Raw genomic sequence first — 27,364 nt, forward strand, 5'->3', positions numbered from 1 at the left:
TTTAATCATAATTTTCTTACTGTAGAAAATTAAAAAGTCAATTATCTTTCAGAGTTCTGTACTAACTGCATCTCAAAACTGAATAAACTTAGTTTTGATTATTTCTCTGATAGAGATATTACCAGCTTTCCACCTCCCATAAGCAACCTAGATGTTTTCTCTTTTTACTTCTTGCTCAAGGGAAAATTAGCATGGTTTTAGAGTATGAATTAGAAGCTGAATCTGAATCCTGGTTCTGCCTATTATTAGCCTCAGGACTTTCAGCAAATTACTAAAACTTTCTCTAACCTTCAGTTTGCTTGTTGATAAAAATGGGAATAACCATACTTTAAAAATAATATCTTTTAAGGCTTTTTATTCCTTTCATTCATTCACTAAATTTCTACTGAGGTCTTCTGTGCTCTTAGTGTTATATTAGATGCTGGGACAGAGTAGAGAGTAAAACTAGATATTGTTTCTATTCTAATGCAGTGTCAGTCTGTTGCAATGTTTTTCAAACTCTAGATCACAAATACAGGTGGGCTGTAAAATCATCTTGTAAAGAAAAAGAACAGAAAATATATCTCATCACTCATGGTAAAGGTGAAAATTGTGTCAAGAAACTTATTTTTGTTTATATATATGCATGCATATATATTTATATGCATTGTATATGTTATATATGTATGTGTATATCATTGGTTTGTGATGTCTAATGTATTAATGTGTGTCTTTCTATGGGTGTGGTGAAAACAAAACTCTTAAAGCCACCGATGTGAGGGAGATAGATATTAATCAAATAGTCACATTAACAAACATATAAATTTGTATATAAATACAAATTAAGAAAACCATTCTAAAGGAAAGGAACACGGTTTTATGAGAGCATACACTGAAAGTACCTGAACTACACTGGAGGGTTAGGGAAAGACACCCTGATAAAAGAATTTATGATTTGAATATGAAGGATGAGGAAGAGTTAAGTAGGCAAAAATATGTGGGGATGGGGGAGAGGGAGAGGGAAAAGGAGAAGGAGAGATAGGGTGGGGGGAAGAGGGAGAGATGGGGAGAGAGGGAGAGATGGAGGGAGAGGGAGAGAGACAGAGAGGAAATGAAAATGCTTCATCTATAGATATTCACCTAAAGAAAACAGTATGTGTAAAGGCTCTGGTTCACGTCCTCCCTCTATCCTATAGTCTAGCTACTCTCAGGAGTACCTGAGAATACCAAGATGACTCATATTTCAGCTCCATAACATATGCTACTCTCACTGCTTGGAGTGTCCTTTTCTTCTCCCTGCCTTCTGGTTAAAGACTTCTTAGCTTTTAAGACTCAGCTCAAGTGTCACCTTCTCTAGGAAGTCATATCTGACTTCCTTTCCCTCAAGAGTCACCTACTTCTTCTTTTGTTTCCACAGTGTATTCCTGAAATAACTCTAATTATGGCTTTCTAATGTATTTGTAACCATTTGCTTATTTGTCTCAGGGAAATTCCTAGTACCTGCTGAATAATAGGTATTCAATAAATGTTCAATATATGAAGTATTCGAAAGTTCAAGAAACGAATGAGTGTGGCTCCTAAGAATCTTTGTAGAAAGATGCATGCATGAATGAACAATAAATAATATTTTCCACTGCAAAATGCTGTATTTTGAATGCATTCCATTTTCTGCTGGTTCATGTATATTGTTTTCTTCAAAATACGAGTCAACATTCACCATCTTTAGAATGTTCAGAAAGACTGCTCTGCTTAATTCTATATAACTTAGATTATGTCTAGCATAGTGCCTAGTTCATCACTGATGCTCAGTAAATATTTGATAAAACAAAGAAATCAATTTGGCACTTCCATAATACTTAGGTGGGAAGTTTGTAAACTGTCTTATACACATTAGTATTGTGCTTTGTAAATTTTCTTAAATAATTTTATAAATGTGTGGTAGGTAGGGATCACTTCCTTTATTTCTTTTTTGAAACCCTCTGCTCTTCAGTCTTCCTCTTGTCTCCTGTTCCCCACACATGCAAATATACATACACTCAAAATGCTCATATCAGTGTTCTGCACAAATGCTCCAAACAAATGTCATTATATAATGAGTGGCTAGAGATAATCCGGGGCAAGGTTGATATAGAGTGTCAGGGAGGCCAACAACTGAAAGAGCCTTTAAATGATTCTAAGAAGCAAGATGCTTTGTTGCCAAGGAAGGTACACTGACTGGGGAGAGAATATATCTCACTTTAACTATGTTCTCCACTTTGCTCTGAAAATTTCCACCTGGGAAACATGCTAGATAAGGAAGGCTTAGTCAACCAACATTATAGAAAGTCCCTGGTACCAACGGAGGAGTCATTTTTACCATTTCCCTTATAACAGTGCTTCTCAACCCTTAATGTGCATAGAAATCACCTGGAGATCTTAAAATACAGATTCTGATTCAGTAGGTCTGGGACAGGCCCTGAGGTTCTACGTTTCTAACAAGCTGATACTTATGCAGTTGGTTCATGGACTACCCCTTCTGAGGAGCAGAGCACTGTAAGATTGAACGGAATACAGACAAATTCAGACTAAGAGAAAACTTAAGAAATAAAAAATCAGTGAACTACAACAGAAGTCCTGATTTTACATCAACACCAAGGCTAACTATTTATTATAAAGACAGAAAAGTAACGATCAATCTACCTAACTTACCGATATTTATTTTAAAATATCTATTAAAGAGACAGGTAAAAGAAAAGTTGCCATTTTCAAGATGAATTCTACCAGCTTGGGTGGGAGGGGGCAGAAGTGGAGGTACAGTGGCAGATGAAGCTAAAGCTTGGAAAGAAATTAAGTAAGCCACAGTACGCCATTAGAAAAGATGGATGGATTCCAAGGATTTCTGTAAAGGCTTAGACTCTTTCCCCCCACTAATTCTGGCATTTCTATTAATAAGTTTTCTTTTCTGTTTTGTAACTGTAGAATTTAATTTGAAGGAAGAGATAAAAGCAATACAAACCAAATCCTAACAGCAAATGCACTGTATAATGCTTAATGCTAGACCCTGAAACTGCTCCCACTTCCACCTTTTTAATGTCCAGAAAACACTTTTAGTCTTTATTTGAAGATTTCTGATTATATCATTTGATATAAAATTGATACCATTAGATAACTATTCATTGTGGCAATGTATAGAAAATCCTCAAGCCATTTGCCCTAGAATTATCCCTCATTTTCATTTTCCAGCCATGTGGGAGCTCTCTTTAAATCTCTTGAAATCCTTTATAGCTATTCACTTATTTTCAATAACAAAAGCCTCATCATTTCCATGTTAGGACTGAATAAACAGAGGCCATAGATAGCATAACTTTCAGAGGTCCTAGGCACCTCTATTCTTCAATAGAGGAATAAGGCAGAAGGACTAATATTCTGTTTATCTCTAATTATAGAACCAAACTGTCTAAGACTGGATGATAGGCAACAGGGTAATAGTATTGATATTTATGTGTATACTAAAATTAACATTGTAGCATGAGTTTGGAGTGGTGGCAAGGGTAGGTGACAAGACTAGCACAACAGGATTAATACTTGCTGCAGTTATACTGAGGGATTAAATCAGGTGAGTTGTTTGGAATTTTAAATCTGCTGCCTGGAAAGCAGGGAGCAAGGAGTAGAACAGATGAATGAGAAGGCATTTTGTATTCTTTACCATCATCTTCCAGGAGAAAAATGCCCATATATTGTTAGTATTGAGAAAAGATATATTATTTCCTTAAATACATTATTTTAAGCTTTTGGGGATTAACTTAAATTAATTATTCAAAATTATCTCTCTGCTCACATGAGTAATACTCCTATATCATAAGGCTTTCTTTTTCATCCAAAGTGTCCTACAGTGGAAGGCCACTGGCTGTCAAATGAGTTAGAAAACCAGCTTATGGCCAAACAGGATTTAAATGGACAAAACAGAAACTCTAAAACATTACTTTTGTGACAGAATAAGAAATAGCTCAAAATCAAAAAGTTTATACCGAATTTTAGTATGCATTTTAATACACTGGAAGGAGTACAACAAAATGTTAATAGTAGCTAGACAGTGAGATAATGGGTTAAAATGTTCTTTTTGATTTTCTGTATTTTCATAAGCATGTATTTAATCAGAATGTATAAAAGAAAAAGCTTTAATATTTACTTAACCTAAATGGCAAGGATTTCTCTTAATATAATTTTCCAGAATTGTTTGTTGCACATGGTTCTCAAAATAATTACTGGCTTGTTTATAATTTTCCCTTTTCTTAAATAATCCCAAAACTAATTCTGAAGTGATAAGCCTTTCAAATTGAACATTTTCAAGAGAGTGAATTTGGTATTCTGAGATATTTTTACCTTTTTTTTTTTTTTATTTTTACCTAACATCTAAGAAGCAATTGTGAGACAATGGGCACCCACATCTCTATAGGAGTGTGTGAATGCATCAAGAAGGTGCTTGGCTTAATCAGTGTGAAGGGAGAAATAACTCCTCAAAAATACGAATAAAACTATTGTATTGCTTCTAACTGGTAAATGCTACTTTCATTTTCTTTTCTCTTCTTTCATCATTCAAATTCATTCCCTCCTGAATGTAGTTTTAGGTTTATTAGTTTACATCATCATCACTTGATTCCTATCTTCTTTATACTCTATTCTTTCTTATTTTTTAAAAGCTGTTCCTATTTCTTTAGCTATTTGTTACTGTCTTGATTTTTCAACCCACATACCTTAAAGCAAGTGATCCTCCAACTGGTTTGGAGTTTTATCCCACATGTTTCTGAAGGATACTGGCTAATGCTTAGTGATCCAGAGCAAGTTAGCAACCTCTTTACACCTAGAGGGTTAGCAATGCTCACAGGTGCCACTGGTTATTACTGGAAGGCCTAAGGCAAAGGCAGAGGAGAAGAAAAACAAGGAGAATAAAGGGAGTGGGGAGAAAGGAGTGGGAGTAAAGGAAGAAGGGGTGGAGAGAAGAAGGTATAAAAGGAGAGAGGTAGAGAGCCACAACAATAGCCTCAAGGATATTCTTTAGCAAAACACTGCCTGGGGTTGGTATTATAACACAGAAAAGACTAAGACCATGCCTTTTTGTTCACTGATGACTTCTGCTGCCTTAATTATGTTGATCATAATTAACCAGTCATTCCTACTTTGAAATTTAACCATATCCATGATGGTTATCTGTATGTCTCTGTTATACATTCCACATCTTAGAGAACTAGCAATGTTTCACAGGAAAGAAATAATGTGAATTAGCTGCATGGTGGATTATCTGTTGAACATTTTATACCGTGAGATGTCATTTTAAATGTTTGTGTGTGTGTGTGTGTGCTTGCGTATGTGTGTGAAATAACTAAAAACACCACCACTCTAAAACAAAATAAATGATATACTAAATGGTAATTTTATATATAAATTTCTTTGATAGAATCTACAGTTGCAGAAAGGCTCTTTCCTGGCTCATATGGGCTAACTAGAAAAGCTAAAAGCAATAGTTTCTTTTTATTGAGCTGCTGCTACCTCATCTAAAAATCACAGAACAACTTTCTGTTTCAGAATAATTCTGCCTAATATAATTTATTTTCTCACTTTCTCTTACTTTACATTACCGAGAATATAAAAAATAGACTTTCTTGTCATTTTGGTGTTTCATCTGCTGTAGTTGTTTGTTCTACTCTGGAAGTAAGAATTCATCATGTCATAGCAATCCAATATGGCTACCAATTGTAAGTTCAAACAGAATTTACATTTAAGAGGGAATAAGAAACAAGAGCCAGTGAGGCTATCAGAAGACTAAAATAAATTTCTTTCTGGATAATATTCATTATAATAAACACTATAGAAGAAATGAATTTGGAAGAGAAAACATAGGAGGCATTGGGGATTTGTTGTTTATATTTTCAGAAATACTCTAATTTGTGAGATAGAGCTGAATGAGGTGCATTTAAGACAGTTTCCTGAGAAAGAATACACTAGTAGGAATTAATCTCTCCACCATTTTATGAGAATAACAGTTTAGATAAATGTTATCCTTTTTTCAGAGATGGTTTAAGAAAATGTGATAATTATAATAAAAAAATAAAAATAATAATAGTAATAATAGGTACTATTATTATACATTAAAAAAATGAGTGCTTTTTTGGTGTGTGTGTGTTTGCCACATACTTTAAGGCCTTCTACAGTCTCACTTAATTCTCACAATAACCTGTTGGGATAAATACTGTTATAATTATCACCATTTTATAGATGAGGAAACCAAGCCTCAAAAAGTTTAAGTGATTTGCTCAAACTTACATAGATGGAACTGGTGCTAGAACCCAGATCACTCTTACTTTGTTATCACTCACTTTTTTATCACTCAAAGTCCATAATCTTAACCATTTGTTCTACTGTCTCCAACAGAGAAAGATACTGCTAAGATATGGCAATGGAACACGGAGGAGGTCAATGAATGTATTTAATTACAAGAAAGAAGAAATTATTTTAATAGCTAGATAGAGTAAAAAAAGAATCCAAAACCAAAAAATCAAGTAAGGGACTCCATAAATGACCATCAAAAAGGAATTGGCCTTCTTAACAGCTCTGATAAACTGGGAAATGTTTTTAGACATTTCTTCAATGATACCAGCCTTGAGTTAATAACCAATAATAATTTCTAAGCAATTCAGTTGCAGTTTCATTTTGGGTTCTTTTGTAGATTGGACTTTAGGCAGGCAAATGCTATTTAGTATTTGCTTTTGAGCTTCATGCAATCCCAGGCAACTCTAAAGGCATGAGCTGCTGGTACCATCTGGGGCTTCAGAGCCTTGAAATATGGAATCTTCTAGGGAATTAGAGGTTTCCCTCATGCTTGCTTTCTATGAAGCCCTTATTGATGTTTGAGTTTAAAGCAGGAGAAAAAAAATTCCCCACTTTATCCCTGTGTTGGGAGTTTGCTCTTCTTTCTTGGACCATACAGATGTTTTCAACTAGAAAACATTTGGACTTCCAGACCAAGACTGTCTGCCATTTGGTATGTGTAGAGGCCGAAAGAATAAATCATGATACAGTGTCTTTATCAACCTCTACATATTTATTTGTAAATAAGAATTTTCAAGTAACTATAGTACTGTGACTGAAAAGTTTTAATCAAGATTGTGCTGGAAAACATATAGGTGTAGGTTAACATTGTTATCTGTGAATAAAATTATTTTGACAGCCAAGGGGAAAATAGATGTAATAGTCATTAGGTACCTGGGCTTAGCCAAAAATCTGAAAAAAAACCCCAAATTACAATGTGAGTATGTTGATACTCAAGAAAACCAAAATATTTACCTCGGACAGCATAGCCATCTTTTACTGATGCTGGGAACGGGGGTAGGTTGTCTTTTGCATATACATCTTGAGCAAGGACTCGCCCCATTCCATCTGTAAGACAAAAGAAGGAAAATATGGATGTTAAGTGCAGTGGGTTAAACAGGTAGTCCTAAACAAGATGGACATAGGTACTTGTCTGACAAGGCTTGTATAAGGGCTCAGTCAGATCTCCTGATTTCTATCCCAAGGAATAGGCGACAGAAGGAAGAGATGCATCCTAGTGTCTGAAATGAAAGATTAAGATTCAGTCAATTAATAGCAATGCTTCCAGGGATTATTTGAATATGAGTAGCTACACAGTCATCAAAGATGTGTTCAAGTTGATGTGTCATTAATCCTTTAACAATCCAAAGATGATTTTCTTTAAAAAGTAAATTCTTAAACAGTCATAGACATTGACCCAGTAATTTCACTTCTAGAAATCTATCTTAAGAAAATGGATAAATCTTTCTGTACATGTTTATTTCAGAGTTGCTTACATTAGTGAGAAATGGAAAGAAATCAAAAGTTCAACAATACATAAATTTAAACAATGATGTATCCTTATGATAAAATATTATACAGGCTAAAGTAATATTTATGAAAAATATTCACTGACAGGAATATTCTTATGACATACATCTTAAAAACATGCAGAACTGTATATACAATGTATAATCCTAACTATGTTAAGATATATGTATATAGAGCAATAGGAAAAGATGGGAAAGGCATACATGAAAATATAAAGTATTTGTTTACTGCAGTATGTTAGAATTATGTATAATTTTATACCCTTTGCTATAATTTTCTGAAAATTTCCAAGTTTTCTACAATGATCACATGTAATTTTTAGAGCTTTTTTTCCTTTAGAAGAGAAAAGTAAAGAAAAGAAAGGAGCTTCCTTATTATTCTATTTAACTTTAGCCAAAATTTTGGCTTTATTAACCTAAAAAAAATTAGTGACTATAAGAAGAGCACCATTGATCTATTGTGTGAAGTGACTATTCAAACCACTATTCATCCACTCTGGATGACAATCATATTTGGTTACAGCTCAAAAGTTTGATTTAGTGCCAAAAAGAATAAAAGTTTCAAGAGTCATGACCAATTCCTTAAATCCTCTAGTCAGAATCTGTCATTATTATTATTACTATTGTTATTATTCTAAAGAAGTAACAGAATAATTAATAGGAGATAGAGAAGGAAGAAGAGGAGGAGGAAAAAAAATCAAGCTTCTCTCCAAAGATTGTAAGTAATATAGAACTTGATTTACATAAGATGTTTGTATAGATTTAGAAAATTCCATTGTTTCCAGAGCTGGATGAGTCTTTTTTTGTTTGTTTCTTTTTTGTTTTTAGCTTTGTCCTTCTTAGCCACCTAGAGCCTCTGGTTTCCAGATTCCAGGACAAAGAAGTAAGGACAGACAGATTATAAATTTTGTACTCTGATCCACAGTGATAGTGATAGTGACTCTTTCTTTTTCAGGAAAGTGACACCTGAATTGGAAGGGAGAACTTCTTAGCAGATTCTAGCTGTAGGTACTCCCAGGAGGTTGAAACTATTCTGTAGCTATGGACCATACTTTGTAAGACCAGGGAAGTGGTAGGACCAGAGGGTCTGGCTTGTATTCACATATACAACATTAACTCCCAAATGAACCTGAAGCTATAAGGCAGTCTCTGGTACTGAGCCCCATGACATCTGTCCAGGGTCACAATAAACTACCTGGGGTAGCTCCTTATCTGAAACTATTCTGGTCTGGTGTGCCGAATGAAAATATAAGTGTTATGCCAGTTCAGATCCTAAGAGAATAATTTTCTGGGATTTGGAATAGCTCAGTAACAGTGGTTAATAATCAAATATAGCACCAGAGCTGAGTTTTTCTGGCAGCTGTTGTGGTTAATCTAGTAAATGTTTATATAGAATTTTATAAGTTACTAAGTAATATCATATCCATATATAATCTCATTTAATCCTTAAAAAATCTAGTAAAGCATTATTATATTCATTTTACAGATGAAAAAAGAGAAATTTAAACAGGGTAAGTAACTTATCCAAGGTCATGTATTTCACAGGTGGCTAAGGTAGGACTGAAATTTAGATCTTAGAGCATCAATCATTACTACAATGGCAATAGCTACATACTCTCCATGTACAGCTCTTCCTCTGTTTCTCTGACGTTTAAAAAAGCTACAAGGTGATTCCTCAAAAAATTAAACATAGAATTACCATATAATCCAGCAATTCCACTTCTAGGTATATATTCAAAAGAATTAACAGCAGAGACTTGAACAGATATTTGTGCACTATTTTTATAGCAGCATTATTCACAATACAGTAGTCAAAAAGTGGAAGTAACCCAAGTGTCTACTGACAGATGAATGGATAAACAAAATGTAGTATGTACATTTAAGAATATTATTCAGCCTTAAAAAGGAAGGAAATTCTGACATATGCCATAATATGGATGAAACTTGAAGACATTATAAAATAAGTGAAAATAAGTGAAATAAGCCAGTCACAAAAGGAGAAATATTGTATGATTCCACTTATATGAGGTAATCAGAATATTCAAAATCAAAATCATAGTATCAAAAAGTAGAATGGTGGTTGCCATGGGTTGGGGAGAGGGAGGAATAGGAAGTTATTTTTTAATGAGTATGGAGTTTCAGTGTGGGGAGATGAAAAACTTTTGGAGATGGATGGTAATGATAGCTGCAGAATAATGTAAATGTATTTAATGTCACTGAACTGTACGGTTAAACACAATTAAAATGGTAAATCTTATTTTATGTATGTGTTACCACCATCACAAAAACTACAAAGAACTGATGGCATCAACAGCTAGCACATGTTATTTTTCCTTCCTAAGTCCTTGCCAGTAGCCCAAGAGAAGTGATACATGCTCATGATGGCTCTTTTTATTCCTGTATTCCAGAAAGAAAGAGGTTGAACGCTTAGTATGCTAAGTATGAAAGACTATTGATACTGACAGTTGTAGATATCCTAGTGGCTTAACATAAGTTAACTAAGTTCTCATTGACAGCCAATTTAGAGAAAAGAGTATCAGCTGACTTGATTTCTCCCTTTAATGCCTGAGTTACTCATATATCTCACTGTGCAATTCCACTCTGGAGGGTTCCTAAGGTATAGATAGAGTCTACTCAATCATAATTTGACAAAATTAGATTCTGGAAACTAAAGTAAAAACTCTGTTCCGTAAGTTTCCAATAATAATTGACCCCCTACCCCCATCCTACCATATACATAAACACTAAGAAATAGCCCTCAAATCTGAGGAGGCTCAAATAATAACTCTGGATTGAGAAGATGTACATATGACAAGAATAAGTGAGTTTATTTATTTACTGAAGTATAGTTGCTTTAAATGTTCTATAAGTTACAGGTGTACAATATAGTGGTTTGCAATTTTTAAAGGTTATACTCCCTTTATAGTTATTACAAAATATTGGCTATATTCTCCGTGTTGTATAATATATGATTGTAGCTTATTTTATACCTAATAATTTGTACCTCTTACTCCCCTACCCCTAACTTCCCCCTTCCTTCTTTCCTCCCCACCCTGGTAACCTCTAGCTTGTTCTCTACATCTGTGTCTGCTTCTTTTTTATTATATTCACTAATTTGTTGTATTTCTTAGATGCTGCATATAAGTGATATCATACAGTATTTGTCTTTCTCTAACTTACTTCACTTAGCATAATGCTCTCCAAGTCTATTCATGTTGCTGCAAATGGCAAAATTTCATTCTTTTTTTATGGCTGAGTAGTGGTCCAGTGTGTGTGTGTGTGTGTGTGTGTGTGTGTGTGTGTGTGTGTGTGTGTGTGTGTGTGTGTGTGTGTGTGTGTGTGTGTGTGTGTGTGTGTGTGTGTGTGTGTGTGTTAACATCTTCTTTATCTGTTCATCTCCTCATGGACAGTTAGGCTGCTTCCATATTTTGGCAATCATATATAATGCTGCCATGAACACTGGGGTGCATGTATCTTTTCGAATTAGTGTTTTTGCTTTTTTGGATATATACCCAGGAGTGAAATTGCTGGGTCATATGGTAGTTCTGTTTTTAGTTTTTTGAGAAACTTTCATCCTATTTTCCACAGAGGCTGTACCAATTTACATTCCCACCAACAGTGGACGAGGAGGTTCCCTTTTCTTTACATCCTATAAGCGAGTTATTTAAATGCTACAATCTACCCAAGCTTCATTAGGCTACAAAATAATACACAGATCCTATTTTAAGAATTCTGTAGTGCTAGCATAAGACTTGCCTAGCGTAATTTGAAAATGTTTATACTGAGATTGAACTTTATTTTTGACAAGTGTCCAGTTTCTGACACAAAGAATGATTTGCCACATCTTAAACATGGTAGGCTTTTTCTTATTTCTATGCCATTGCAAATAATGTTGCCTTGGACAGCAATACCTTTTTTCCTTCTTCTTTTCTCCCCCTAGTGAATCTTAGGCAACCTTTAAGTTTCAGCTCAGATGTCATGTCTTTGGCCTTCTGTCTCTAAACAGGAAAAGTTAGTTCATTGACCAATTTATTTATCCATTCATCAAACACCAGGAACCTACTATATGCTAGACACTGGGGACAAAAATACTAGTAAGACCTGGCTGATTTCCTCAAGGAATTCACATGTAACAGTGCATGTGAGAGAGGGGGATATGGAAAAATAAAAATATGATTAAAAGATAGTATGATATGGGCAGTGACAGATATATGATCAGGGCAATATCGGAAGCATACAGAAAAAACCACCTAACCAACAATTTGTGGAACATCAAGAAAATCTTCCTAGATGAGGTATCTATGCTGAGTTTCACAGTTTGAAGTCAGAACCAAGTAGGAGAAAGGAGGGGACATTTTAGACAACGGAAGCAGGATCGAGGGAGTTTAAACTTAATCTTATGAAAATGGGAATCCAATGTAGGATTTTTAAGCAAAGTAATGACTTCAAGTTAACCTCTCAGCAGTGTTTAAGTCTCTTCAGAGATAATGGAACGTTTTATGAACTTGCCTAGTGACAAGATACAGAATAGTTTGGAGGGATTGTACTTAGTCTTCATATTCTTAAAACATTTGTATCCATCTGTTATGGTACACTTTCCACATTACATTACGGTTGTTTGTGAAACTATTTTGACTTCTCCATCAGGTTGTGAATTCCTTGTTGTCACAGCATATCTCACCCATCATTGTATCCCCAGTACCAAGCACAGTGCTTGATACTTAAAAGGCACCCAGTAAATGTTTGTTGAATGACTGAGTCAATGATTGAGTACATTAATGATTAGAACTAAGGAGGGAAAGAAATGTCAGGTAAATAGAGAAAAAGGTCATATCAATCAAATACAACCAACTTCATCCAGAGAATACATAAAATGGAGAAGGACATCTTGCTAACTTCTACTCTCATTATTTCCCACTTAGACTCCTCTAAGCAAGTCATTTTTTGTGTGTGTAATGGATGCTCACCTCCATGCTTACAGTCATGACTTTCCTAAACCTGGACTATCATCTTCCTTTTTGTTATCAATAAATGTCTATCACCTATTTCAAGACCCCATTTAAGACAGTAGGTTCTCCTTGATTATTGCCCCTCTGATTACTACTCTTGTATATTCAGTTAGTAATATATCAGCAAGTATTTGCAAAATTGTGTGTAAGAGTTCTCAAGGTGGTGAGTGTGAGAAAAGTGTGTGTTTGGTTTCTTAAGATTCTGAAGAAAGAGAACTGTATTTTTCCTTTATGGTTAATCAAAGCAACAAACACAGGTTATATTTAAAATGACTTATAGCAGCCTAGGCTTCCAGAAGAGTCTCTGCTATTACTTAAATTCAGTTCTTCTTAAAAGGCAAGGACAAATCCAAGAGAAATGAAAACATATGTCCATGCAAAAACCTGTACACAAATACTAATTGCAGCAGTATTCATTAACAGTCAAAAGATGGAAAAAATCCAACAGTCCATCAATTGATGAATGGATAAATAAAACACGGTATATACATAAAATGAAATATTACTTGGCCATAAAAAGGAGTGAGGTATTAATGGGAACAATAAAACATTGCTGAAAAGAAATTATAAAGAAGATACAAATAAATGGAAAGACATCCTTTGTTCATGGATTGAAAGACATAATATTCTTAGTGCCCATGCCATCTAAAACCACCTATGGATTCAATGTAATCTCAATAAAAATGCAAATGGCATTTTTTGCAGAAATAGAAAAATTCATCCTAAAATTCATATGGAATCTCAAGAGACCCCGAGCAGCCAAAACGATTATAAAGAAAGCAAAGTTCTAAGACTCACACTTCCTGATTTTATAACATATTATAAAGCTACAGTAAGAAAAACAGAGTGGCACTAGCATAAAGACAGACAAATAGACTAATGGTTTGATAGTTAATTTTATGTGTCATCTTCACTGGCCATGAGATACCTAGATTAAACATTATTTCTGGGTGTGTCTGTGAGAGTTTTTCCAGATGAGATTAGTATTTGAATTGGTGGAATCAATAAAGTATATTGCCCTCCCCATTGTGGGTGGCATCATTCTATCCACTGGGCATCTGAATAGAACAAAAAGGTGGAGGAAAACAATTGTCCCTTTTGCTTTCTGCCTGCCTGTTTGACCTGGGACATTGGTCTTCTCTTGCCCTTGGATGGGCTTTATATCAACTCCCTTGGTTTGCAGCCTTTTGGACTTGGACTGGAATTATAACACCAGCTTTCCTGGGTTGCCAGCTTGCAGATGGCAAATCATGGGACTTCTCAGCCTCCATAATCATGTGAGTCAATTCCTCATAATAAATCTCTTCCTATATATATTCTGTTGGTTCTGTTTCTCTGGAGAACTCTGTCTAATACAAACGGAATAGAATAAAGAGCAAAGAAATAAACACTCATGTATATGGTCAAATGACCTTTGACAAGGATATCAAGACCACTCAACAGGGAAAAGATAACCTTTTCAAAAAATGATGTTGGGAAAACTGGATAGCCACATTTGAAAGAATGAAGCTGGACTATTTTATCTTCCACCATATACAAAACTTAACTCAAAAAAGATTAAAGACCTAAATGTAAAACCAACAACTATAAAACTCTTAGAAGAAAACACTGAGGAAAGGCTTCATGACATTGGATTTGGCAATGATTTCTTGAATATGACAACAAAAGCACAGGCAACTAAAGCAAAACTAGACACAGGGGACAACATCAAACTTAAAAACTCTTGTGCATCAAAGGATACTATCAACAGAGTGAAAAGGCAAACTTCAAAATGGGAGAAATATCTGCAAATCATGTATCTGATAAGGGGTTAATCTCCTGAATACATAAAGAAATCCTACAACTCAAAAACAAACAGATCTAATAACCCAATTAAAAATGGGAAAGGCACCAGGAATAGGAGCCCCCAGAGCACTTGGCTTTGAAGGCCAGTGGGGCTTGATTGCAGGAGCTCCACAGGATTGGGAGAAATAGAGACTTCACTCTTTTTTTTTTAAATACATCTTTATTGGAGTATAATTGCTTCACAGTGTTGTGTTAGAGAGACTTCAGTCTTAAAGGGCACACACAAAATCTCACACACACCAGGACTAAAGGCAAAAGCAGTAATTTGATAGGAACCTGAGCCAGACATACCTGCTGGTCTTGGAAGGTATCTTGGGGAGGCAAGGGGTGACTATAGCCCACCTTGGGGACAGAGACACTGGTGGAGGACATATCGGGGAGGATTTATCTGTGTGAGCTCTCCTGGAGGCTGACATTTTGCCACCAAGACCTGGCCCCACCAACAGCATGTAGGCTCCAGTGCTGGGATGCCTCAGGCCAAACAACAAACTGGATAGGGACACAGCTGCACCCATCAGCAGACAGGCTGCCTAAAGACTTCCTGAGCCCACAGCCACCTCTAGACACGTCCCTAAGCATGGCTCTGCCCCCCAGAAGACCAAGACCCAGCTCCACCCATCAGGGGGCAGGCACCAACTCTTCCTGCCAGGAAGCCTGCACAAGCCTCTAGACAATCCTCATCTACCGGGGGACAGACACCAGAGGCAAGAAAACTACAGTCCTGCAGCCTGCATATCGAGTCCACGAACAAAGGCCAGATACAGACCAGCTGGCCCCTGGCCCTTGGGTGACAAGAAGGGAGTGCACTGCTGGGACACATAGGACATCTCCTACAGAGGGCCACTTCTCAAAGGTCAAGAAACGTAACCAATCTACCACATATATAAAAATACAAATAGCAATTTAGACAAAAGGAAGCAACAGAGGAAGATGTTTCAGACAAAGGAACAAGATAAAACCCCAGAAGAAGCACTAAGTGATGTGGAGAGAGTCAATCTACCCGAGAAAGTGTTCATGGTAATCATCATAAAGATGACCAAAGAAGAGTTAACACCCATCCTTCTGAAGCTATTCCAAAAATTGCAGAGGAAGGAACACTTCTGAACTCATTCTATGAGGCCACCATAACCTTGATACCAAAACCACACAAAGATATCACAAAAAAAGAAAATTACAGGCCAATATCACTGATGCACATAGATGCAGAAATCCTCAAGAAAATACTAGCAAACTGACTCCAACAATACATTAAAAGGATCATACACCATGATCAAGTGGGATTTATCCCAGGGATGCAAGGATTTTTCAATATCTGCAAATCAATCAATGTGATACACCACATTAACAAAGTGAAGAATAAAAACCATATGATTATCTCAACAGATGCAGAAAAAAGCTTTTGATAAAATTCACCATCCATTTATGATAAAAACTCCAGAAGTGGGCACAGAAGGAACATACCTCAACATAATAAAGGCCATCTATGAGAAACCCACAGCTAACATCACACTCAGTGGTGAAAAGCTGAAAGCATTTCCTCTAAGATCAGGAACAAGACAAGGATGACCACTCTGGCCACTTTTATTCAACATAGTTTTGGAAGTCCTAGCCACAGCAAACAGAGAAAACAAAAAGAGATAAAAGGAATCCAAACTGAGAAAGAAGTAAAACTGTCATTGTTTGCAGATGACATGATGCTATACATAGAAAATCCTAAAGATGCTACCAGAAAACTACTAGAGCTCATCAATGAATTCAGTACAGTTGCTAGGTACAAAATTAATATACAGAAATCTGTTGCATGTCTATACACTTAACAATGAAAGATCAGAAAGAGAAATTAAGGAAACCATCACATCAAAAAGAATAAAATACCTAGGAATAACCTACCTAAGGAGGCAAGAGACTGTACTCTGAAAACTATAAGACGCTGATGAAAGAAACTGAAGATGACACAAACAGATGGAAAGATATATCATATTCTTGGATTGGAAGAATCAGTATTGTTAAAATTATCATACTACCCAAGGCAATCTATGGATTTAATGCACTCCCTATCAAATTACCAATGGCATTTTTCACATAACTAGAACAAAAAATTGAAAAATTCGTATGGAAACACAAAAGACCCCAAATAGCCAAAACCACCTTCAGAAAGAAGAACGGAGCTGAAGGAATCAAGATCCCTGACATCAGACTATACTACAAAGCTACAGTAATCAAAACAGTATGGTACTGGCACAAAAAAACAGACTTATAGATAAATGGAACAGGATAGAAAGCCCAGAAATAAACACACACACTTATGGTCTATTACTCTACCACAAAGGAGGTAAGAATATACAATGGAGAAAAGATGGTCTCTTTAATAAGTGGTGCTGGGAAACCACTTGTAACAGAATGGAATTAGAACATTCTCTAACACTGTATACAAAAATAAACTCAAAATGGATTAAAGACCTAAATGTAAGGTCAGATACTATAAAACTCCTAGGGGAAAACACAGGCAGAACATTCTTTGACCCAAACCACAACATTATTTTTTTGGATCCGTCTTCTAGAGTAATGGAAATAAAAAGAAAAATAAACAAATGGGACCTAATTAAACTTAAAAGCTTTTGCACAGCAAAGGAAACCATAAACAAAACAAAAAGACAAGCCATGGACTGGGAGAAAATATTTGCAAATGATGCTACTGACAAGGGATTAATTTCCAAAATATACAAACAGCTCATACAGCTTAATATAAAAAACAAAACAAAACTGAACAACTTGATCAAAAAATAGGAAGAAGACCTAAACAGACATTGCTTTACAAAAGACATACAGATGGTCAACAGGCACATGAGAAGATTCTCAATATCACTAACTATTAGAGAAATGCAAATCAAAACTACAATGACGTATCATCTCATACCAGTCAGAATGGCCATCATTAAAAAATCTACAAATAATAAATGCTGGAGAGGGTGTGGAGAAAAAGGAACCCAATTACACTGTTGGTTGGAATGTAAATTGGTGCAGCCACTGTGGAGAACAGTATGGAGGTTCCTTAAAAAACTAAAAATAAGAGTTACCATATGATCCTGCAATCCCATTCCCAGGCATATATCTAGAGAAAACTCTGATTCAAAAAGATACATGCACCCCAATATCCATAGAAGCACTATTTATAATAGCCAAGACATGGAAGAAACCTAAACGTCCATCAACAGATGAGTGGATAAAGAAGTGGTGTATATACACAATGGAATATTACTCAGCCTTAAAAAAGAATGAAATGGGGCTTCTCTGGTGGCGCAGTAGTTGAGAGTCCGCCTGCCGATGCAGGGGACACGGGTTCGTGCCCCGGTCCGGGAAGATCCCACATGCCGCGGAGCAGCTGGGCCCATGAGCCATGGCCGCTGAGCCTGCGCGTCCAGAGCCTGTGCTCTGCAACGGGAGAGGCCACAACAGTGAGAGGCCCGTGTATCACTAAAAAAAAAAAAAAAAAAAACGAAACGATGCCATTCGCAGCAACATGGATGGAGCTAGAGATTATCACATTAAGTGAAGTAAGTCATTCAGAGAAAGACAAATATCATATGATATCACTTATATGTGGACTCTAAAAAAATGATACAAATAAACTTATTTACAAAACTAAAATAGACTCACATAGAAAACAAAGTTATGGTTACCAAAGGGGATAGCAGGTGGGGGGAGAGATAAATTAGGAGTTTGGGATTAACGTATACACACTCCTACACATAAAACAGGTAAACAACAAGGACCTACTATATAGCAAAGGGAACTATACTCAATATCTTTTAATTACCTATAATGGAAAAGAATCTGAAAAAGAATATACACACATATCTGAACATATATATATACACATATATATATATATCTGAATCCCTTCGCTGTGTACTTGAAACTAACAGAACATTACAAATTAACTAAAATTAAAAAATTTTTTAAAATGGGAAAGGACTTGAATAGACATTTCTCTAAAGATGTATGAATAGCTAATAAACTTATGAAAAGATGCTCAACGTCACTAATTATCAGGAAAATGCAAATCAAAATCACAATGAGATATCACCCCACATCCATAAATTGGCTACTATCAAAAAATCAGAAAATAAAAAGTGTTGATGAGAATGTAGAAAAATTGGAATCCTTATGTAATGTTGGTAGGATTGTAGAATAGTGCAACCAGCGTGGAAAACAGAAGAAGTTTCCTCAGAAAATTAAAAATAGACCTACCATATGATCCATCAATCTCACTTCTGAGTATATATCCCAAAGAATTGAAAGCAGGGTCTTGAAGAGATATTTGTACACCCATGTTCATATAGTATGGCTATTCATAATAGTCAACAGTTGGAAGCATCCCAAATGTCCATCAACAGATGAATGGATTAACAAATGTGGTGTATATGTGTATATATCTAAATACTGTCACATGGCACAACATGAACAGACCTTGAGGACATTATACTAAGTGATATAAGCTAGCCACAAAAAGACAAATACTGTATGACTGCACTTATATAACATATCTAAAATAGTCAAATTCTTAGAAATAATAAGTAGAGTGGTGGTTACCAGGGGCTGGGATGAGGAGGAAAAAGGGAGTTGTTGTTTAATGGGTAAAGAGTTTCACGCATCCAGTATGAAAAACTTTTGGAGATATGTTTCACAACAATGTGAATGTACTTAATGCCACTGAACTGTAATGGCTAAGATGATAAACTTTATATGTTTTTTTTACTACAGTAATATTTTAAAAAGGAATGAGATACTGATACATGCTACAACATGGATGAACTTTGAAAATATTATTCTAGGTAGAAAAAGCCAGTAATAAAAGACCACATATTATATGATCCCATTATGTGAAATGTCCAGAATAGGTAAATCCATAGAGATAAAAAGTAGGCTAATGGTTGCTTAAGGCTGAATGGTGGGCTGCGGGGACAGGAGGAGGCTGATAGCTAAAGGGGATGGGGATTCTTCTTGAGGTGAATATATTCTAAAACTGACTGTGGTGATGGCTGTACATATCTGTGAATATACTAAAAACTTCTGAACGGTATAATTTATGTGGGTGAATTATACTGTATATGAATTGTATTTCAGTAAACTTATTTTTTAAAGGGCAAGAATAAGAGATTTTTAAAAAAAGAATATTTCTGTCATTTTAACATATAGCTGTATATAGAAGAGTCAAGAAAAGTCATATTTGAAGCACACATATACCATCTGGTCTTTATAGATCTTTAAAATATCTTGGAAAGAAAAATAAAACATTTCATTTGGAAAGAAAGAACAGCTTCATGCTTAAGGTTATCAATATAAATCTAGTAATAGAAAATTGGCCAGATTTTTATTTTGTACTCATGCTAAATATAGGGATTTCTATCTTTAAGGTAAATTAGATCCCTACTGGATTAGTTCTGCTTTTGGAGTTGGTATCAAGTTAACCTACCAGCAGAACTTACATCTCTTCAAAGAGAAAAACATGCATTACTTCAAGTTTTTTTCTAAAAGCCTGAGTAAGGCAAGGGAAAGGATTTGAAGAGAAAAACGCAATTGATTAGAAAATGCTAAGGACTCCCAGCTGGCAGCAAATACTTGAGAACTGAAGGAATAAACGTCAGGTACACCCCTCTGCTACAGCAGCAACTACATCCATATATCTCAGTAGGATTCAAGGATTAGACAATGGATAGCTCTTCCAAGCAGTCAATATTACATTTCATTCAATGATCGACTTTGGAACTTAAAGAGTATATAGTAGTGCTGCAAATTACTTTATCACATGGGGCAGTCTCTCTTGCATACATATAAATACTTAGATAGATGTTAAACCATCTCTTCTCTTTGCCCATAGGTGGAGCCCAAGTATTAGTGTTGAATAAACTTTGGGCACATGGTTTTAGAAAAGGAGCCAGGCAGCAGTAACTTCTCAACTAGATATTATGACTGTTTAGGCACTCATAAAGCCCCCTTGTGTGGGGCAGTTCTTTTTATAGTTACACAATTGAGTAAAATTAACTCACAGAAGAATCAGACCTATAATGCGGGCTGAATTATTCCTATGTCACAACCAGGTTGACTAATCTTCCTCTTTCATACCTCCTTCTATGCATATCATTATATATTTTCATATATATTTTTTTCTTTTAAAATATATTATAAATATATCTTGCTTTAGGTCAGAGACAGAACTACCTCTGTTGTGGTTAATATTCTAAAAAGGATACTTCACTGCTTTAAACTGAGTTCAGTAAACTTAAAGCTTCCTTGTCTAGAATTGCTTAAGTCTTTTGTGGAAATACAAAGAACTGAGGTCAGCGATGCTAAAGTCTTTGGTCATGAAATCTTAAAAAAAAGCCTAGCGCTTATAAAATAATGCTCCTAAGAAAGCAGAATCCTTTCTATTCAAAGATTATAGTTTTTCCATTGTTAACTGAACAATATTGGGGATTACAGGGAATTCTAGAATATTTTAATCTGCCTTTCAGTAGCTAGTACTGTACCAAGTGTGAATTTGTAATGTGTTCATGTCACGCATTTTATAAGCAAAGATGAATCATAAATGGTAGTCTTGCAAATGTTATCTTCTATTGGTATTCCTCTCCCAAGAAACCAAAGTAAGGTATTTATAATCAGTGGAGCACTTGCTCCTTAAAGGCCTTGCTTGCAGATAGGAGCTGAAAATAGTAGATATGCTAAAGGGCAGACCAGAGACAATAGAAAATTCACCTGTAGTCAAAATAGGTTAAAACAAACAAACAATACACTTTACACATCTAGGCACTTACTTCAGAAGAATAATTTTCATACTGATTTGAGACGTGCTTTGCTATAATGGAATGAACAGTAGACTAGGAGTCAAGGATCCTAGGTTCTAGTTGTTTTTAATCATAACAATTTGTCTAACTCTAAGAACATTATTATACCTCTTTGGTCCTAAATTCCTTTGTCTTTAAAGTAAGAGAGACTACCTGATCTCCAAGTTACCTTCTTATTGTAATATTGTAAGTATTTAATATATTATATGGTAACATTCCTTCACAGAGTTACCCTATATGTATGACCTTGAGAGCATCACTACCAGCACTTCTGTATACATGATTTATTCTTAGTTTTCTGGATTATTGTTGAACCTTCACAGACATATAAAAAGTAATTTTAGAGATCCTACAGTAGCAAACTGCCTCATAGATTTCAGTGGTTCTGGATCTCTCTTAGGAAACATGGGCTTTCCTCTACAGGCTTCTATAATTGTAGGTGTCAGAGTATTTGCAGAGGCAAAATATTTGGGATTTCAGAGAACTGTGAAGGCCTTTCAGTCCTCCTCACCCCTATGAAATTCAATAGTTAGAGGTGCATCTAGTTGAAATCAAAATGAACTATGAAGGTTTGCTCATTAAAATGCAAACATCCTCGGAAAAGATAACATTTAAAGTATAGTGAGAATGAGTTTCTAATCTTTTTTCTGGGGAGAAATTGCTTATCTTGAGTAAGAGAATTACAGGCCACATTTGACTCAAAACTCAATTTATAGTGATTCACATTTAGATCACTCAGCTTTTTATACCCGTGTTGTTTATTAGGGCACTTATGAGAGAGAGTAATCAAATATGTCAGTCATTGTTATTACAAAACGAATGAACAAAGTGCTATGGGGACATGGAGGAAGGATACTTAACCCAGCTAGGGAAAGGGAGAAGTGGACACCAGAAATGCCTTCATGGAGGAGAGCTTCTTAAGCTTAATCTTAAAAAACATGTACTGTCAAAATGGGGAGATGTTGGTCAAAGGGTACAAACTTTCATTTATAAGATGAATAAATTCTGGGTATCTAAAGTACAGCATGGGACTGTAGTTAACAATGCTGTATTGTATACTTGAAATTTGCTAAAAGAGTAAATCTTAAGTATTTTCACCATACATACACATACACAGAGTAACTATAAAGTGATAGATGTATTAATTAGCTTGATTATGGTAATTATTTCACAATGTATAGATATATTAAATCATCATGTTGTATACCCTAAATATACATAATTTTAATTTATTAATTATGCCTCAATAAAGTCAGAAAAAAAAGAATACAGAGTGGCCAATTATAAAGGGCCTTATATGACATATCAAGGAGTTTGAATTTTATCTGGAGGTTATGAGGAATACTACTGAAGAGTTGTATGCAGGAATGTTAATATCAAATTTTGAACAGATAACTTTGGTATGCAATTGGAAAATGGATGTAAAGATGCTAATTGGGGGAGGGAAGCCTTTACAATAATCCAGAAAGTTAATAATAAAGACCTAAATTAAAATCATAGCAGTGGGGATGGCAAACAAGGGACAGATTCAACAGGACGTAGAGGAAATGAGTATTGTAGAAGTAAAGAAAATAAGTTTAATATTGGTCATGTTAAACTTACTCGCAGCAGGTATACATTTGTTGTAAGAGTTTGGAGCTCAGGCAAGGTCTGGGCAAAGATACAGATTTAGAAATCACTTAATAGTTGGTACTTGAAACAATTGGCATGTATGAGGTTATCTGAAGTGAATGTGTAAGATCTGAAAAGGGTCAGAGACAAACACTCTAAAGAAAGTTCATATTCAAGGAATTGACAAAGGAAGGCAAGCTTACAAAAGAGCCAGTAAAGGAGAAAATGTACCACATTGTTTATCTGTCCCTCTCCTGCACTACACAGTGAGCTGCATGGGGTGGGGTTTTATTTTATTCATCTTTGCATTATCTGGACTTAACATAGTACCTGGAATTTAGATTTTTAATAGATAATTGTTAAACAAATTGCATTATGTTTCTATATATGGTGTTGTTTTCTAAACAACTAATTAAAGTGCCTAGGAGGTTTAATTATAATGCTCTTTTGCATTACAAATCGAGTTTGATCCAACTCAAAGGTTGAATGCAAACCTAACTATTATTTTTCATCATCATGCATGGAAACACTTGACAAGAAGTTAACCATCCATGAAGAGTTTGCTTACTTATGAGTGACAACTGATTTGATGAACAAATGAAGGGGAAACAAGCACATGAAAGGAAAAGAGAATCCACCTGACAGTATTATTTTTTTTCTAGAGGAGAAATAGAAATGGCCATTTCCAGTTCTGTTTTTTCCTTAAAAGGACTGGAATTTCTGTCTAAATGTGACTTGGCATCACAGTGAGATTTTTCTAAGGACTGGTGTTAAGAGAAACTACCCTGATATTACAAGAGGCCAGGGATGGTTAACTTATTTTTATAACATGTAAATTTTTTCAACTTAATTTTACATTCATATTTTCTGAAGATGTCTTAGTGTTGCTTGACATAAAAATATCTAAATATCTGTACTTAATAATAGAAAGAAACCTATTTCATTAAAATTGATTTCTGAAATTATGTAGTTAATTCCTAACTCCCCACTCTAGTCAGTTTTATTATCTTTATTTCCTTTAATGAGGAATAAAACAAAAACAAAAGAAAAGGTTTAAACCTAATGATAACATATCTAAAAGAATGTAAGTCAAAGATGTAGGATAGGTGTAAGTTATGTAAAAATAATTTTTGTCTAAGTCGGGTCAGGGATCAAAGAGCTAGAATTTGGCATTTAATATTTCACTAATTTTAGGCCTTTTAATTTTCACATAATTTGTTACTTTATCTACTATTGTTTTTTATATTTAACACTGGAAGAAGAGCACTATTATGTAGTAAAAATAAGAATGTTAAGTCTTGTTTTTTTTTCTTTTTTGGCCGTGCCACGCATCTTGCGGGATATTAGCTCCCGGAGTAGGGATTGAAGCCGGGCCACCGCCATGAAAACGCCAAGCCCTAACCACTGGACTGCAAAGGAATTCCCAAGAATGTTAAGTCTTGAGCCTTAATCCTATTCCTTTTCTGCTGTTCTGAGTTTGAGTTTTCTTGTAGAAAAATTATGGTGTCTGTATAGATGCTCTCTAATGTTCATTGAAATTTGAATATTTTATGATCTGTGAATAAAGTCCTTTATTTGTAAAAGCAATCCTTTTGTATTGTTTTTATCTGTATAACAAAAACAATTAAGAAACTACAATTTATTCAGATTGCACCTGAACTGAATTTTTAGAAAGGGAAGTAGTTGATTAAAAACTGAAAACACTGGGGAAAACTACCCTTCCATTATCTTTCCACAAGCTGGTCTCAATGTACTACTAAACTAAGAGCAGAAAATGAGAAGATATATGAAGCAGAAAAACTGAGATCAGACTGGTTGCTCAGTGATCCATAGATGAATTAACGTAGTATTTACATTTTACATTTAAAAACATGATTTCCACAAATGAAAATAATTACGAGACACATTAGTTATCTCCCATTTCTGTCAGAAAGGACATAAGGCAGACTCACAGTCAACTGTTTTTCTCACTCAGGGCTGACAGCCCTTTCTTTAGAGTACTGGTATTTTGATGAACAGGAGAAACACTGTTGACTTTTTCCTTTTTTCTTTATGTAAAGGAAGCTTTATGGGTATTTTACTCTGTATACCATTAAGGTTGATCTTAGAGTTGAGTAGAAATAAGAAGCAAAAAGCAAGATGATGATAATTACAGTAATGATTAATAACATTTCTCTTTCAGGAAAACTGTGTATTAGTGGTAGATGAATCTTATTTGGAAAAAAATGAAAATAAAAGGCAATGAGCAAATATAACAGTACCTCGGTAGTTGATGATTTCTGTCCCAAGCACCGGAGTCATCTCCAGGACTGTGATAAAGGCTTTGTCCATAGATGTTAGAGGAAAAGGAGACATGCGGTGTCTTCTAGCCACCTTGGTGATATCAACAGCACTGTGACCTAAACAGGAAGATAATTAACTAAGAATATGATGCTGAAACACTGATTAAAAAGTGGGAAAGGCTTATAAATATCAACAATTCTCAATTTCATGTGTCCAGAAATGAAGATTACAAGGTGAGAAACTTTTTCCTGCTTCCAAAATATAGCCTGCTTTGGTGGAACATTAAATCAAGTTAGTAATATTACATCATGTATCAAAAGTTGGTGAAATTTAATGATGATATTGGCTAATCCTTTTTGTTGTTGTTGTTGTTGTTGTTTTTGCGGTATGCGGGCCTCTCACTGCTGTGGCCCCTCCTGCCGCGGAGCACAGGCTCCGTACGCGGCGGCCCAGCGGCCATGGCCCATGGGCCCAGCCGCTCCGCGGCATGTGGGATCCTCCCGGACCGGGGCACGAACCCGCGTCCCCTGCGTCGGCAGGCGGACCCCCAACCACTGCGCCACCAGAGAAGCCCTGGCTAATCCTTTTTGAGTGCTTAACTATGTGCCATGGCACTATTCTAATTAATCTTCACAACAACCTAAAGGGAGCCATCATTATTATCCTTTATTACAGATGAGGAAAAAGAGGTTTACATATCTTGGCCTAAATCGCAAAGCTAGAAACTGAAGAGCCAGGATTCAAACCTAGGTAGCCAGGCTTTAGAGTCCATGTCCTTAACTACTATACTGTTTGAACACTTAATTAGCTAGTTAGTGAAGTGAAATATACAAACTTGAATTTATTCAGAATTTCATAGGAAATTTTCTTTCTTCTAAAAGCATAGAAAAATATTATTATTTACTCACTCCCCATGTAACCTTATCTAGTCCCCTGGCATTAATACCACCCATACACTAAACTCCCTAATTTTATATCTCCAACCTCAACCCCTACCTTCACCTCTATACTTATATGTCATCCAAATAGCTGGTGGGTAACAGCGTATATCTACAAGCTTATAAATCATCAAATATGCACTTGAATGTGCAACAGGCAATTCAAACTTAACATGCTCAAAATCAAACTCTTGATTCCCCACCCTCCTAACCTACCTGCACGATGTCTTATTCTCTTGCAATTCCCATCTCAGTAAATAGAAGCTCTACTCACTCAGTTATTAATCCAAAACCTTGGTGACATCTTTGATTCTTCTAGTTTTGTCAGAACCATATCTAAACTACCATTAAAATGTCTCTAGAATCTGATCATTACTCACCATCTCTACAATTATTACAATAATTGGAACCATCATTTATTTCCTGGGAAATTGAGTAGTGTCCTAACTTGTCTCCTTCCTTCTATCCTTGTCCCATTACAGTTTATTCTCCACACAGTAGTTACAACGCTCCTTTTAAACTGTAAGTTGAATTGTGCTAATCTCTGCTCACAACTCTCCATGACTTTCCATTTCATTCAGAGTAAAATCTTTGCTATGGCCCTCAAAGCCCAACATATTATAGCCTACACTGTTCTCTTCTCCTATCATTTCACCCTTATTCAATGTGCTTTAGCCAAACTGGTTCGTTCCTTGCCTGAGAATGCCAAATACATCTTTCTTTAGGGTCTTCATACTTGCCATTTCCTCTACTTGGACCATTCTTCCCCAGATATTATGGTTCCATTCATCCCTCATTTCTTTCAGGTCTTTGCTAAAGGATCACCTAATCAGAGGCCTTTGTTAAACATCCTACATAGAATATTACCTACCATCACTCTCTATTCTCCTTACCCTACTTTACTTTTCTTCATGGGAAAAAAAAAAATATATATATATACACACACATATATATACACACCTATACATATATATATTGAT

At 35.4% G+C, this 27,364-nt stretch overlaps 1 protein-coding gene across 7 annotated transcripts in view; it reads right to left on the bottom strand.

Annotated features, from left to right (window-relative positions):
- Window positions 1-27,364, bottom strand: part of GPHN (gephyrin) — a 617,632-nt gene that overhangs the window by 95,749 nt on the left and 494,519 nt on the right. For all 7 annotated transcript variants that reach the window (XM_060140985.1, XM_060140957.1, XM_060140999.1 and 4 more), the window contains 2 exons: window positions 25,425-25,562; window positions 7,300-7,392 (listed from right to left, as the gene is read on the bottom strand). In XM_060140985.1, the coding sequence (XP_059996968.1) occupies window positions 7,300-7,392; window positions 25,425-25,562 (231 nt within the window). The remainder of the gene's footprint in view (window positions 1-7,299; window positions 7,393-25,424; window positions 25,563-27,364) is intronic.

This window comes from Lagenorhynchus albirostris, chromosome 1 (assembly GCF_949774975.1).
Source record: "Lagenorhynchus albirostris chromosome 1, mLagAlb1.1, whole genome shotgun sequence".
Classification (NCBI taxonomy): domain Eukaryota; kingdom Metazoa; phylum Chordata; class Mammalia; order Artiodactyla; family Delphinidae; genus Lagenorhynchus; species Lagenorhynchus albirostris.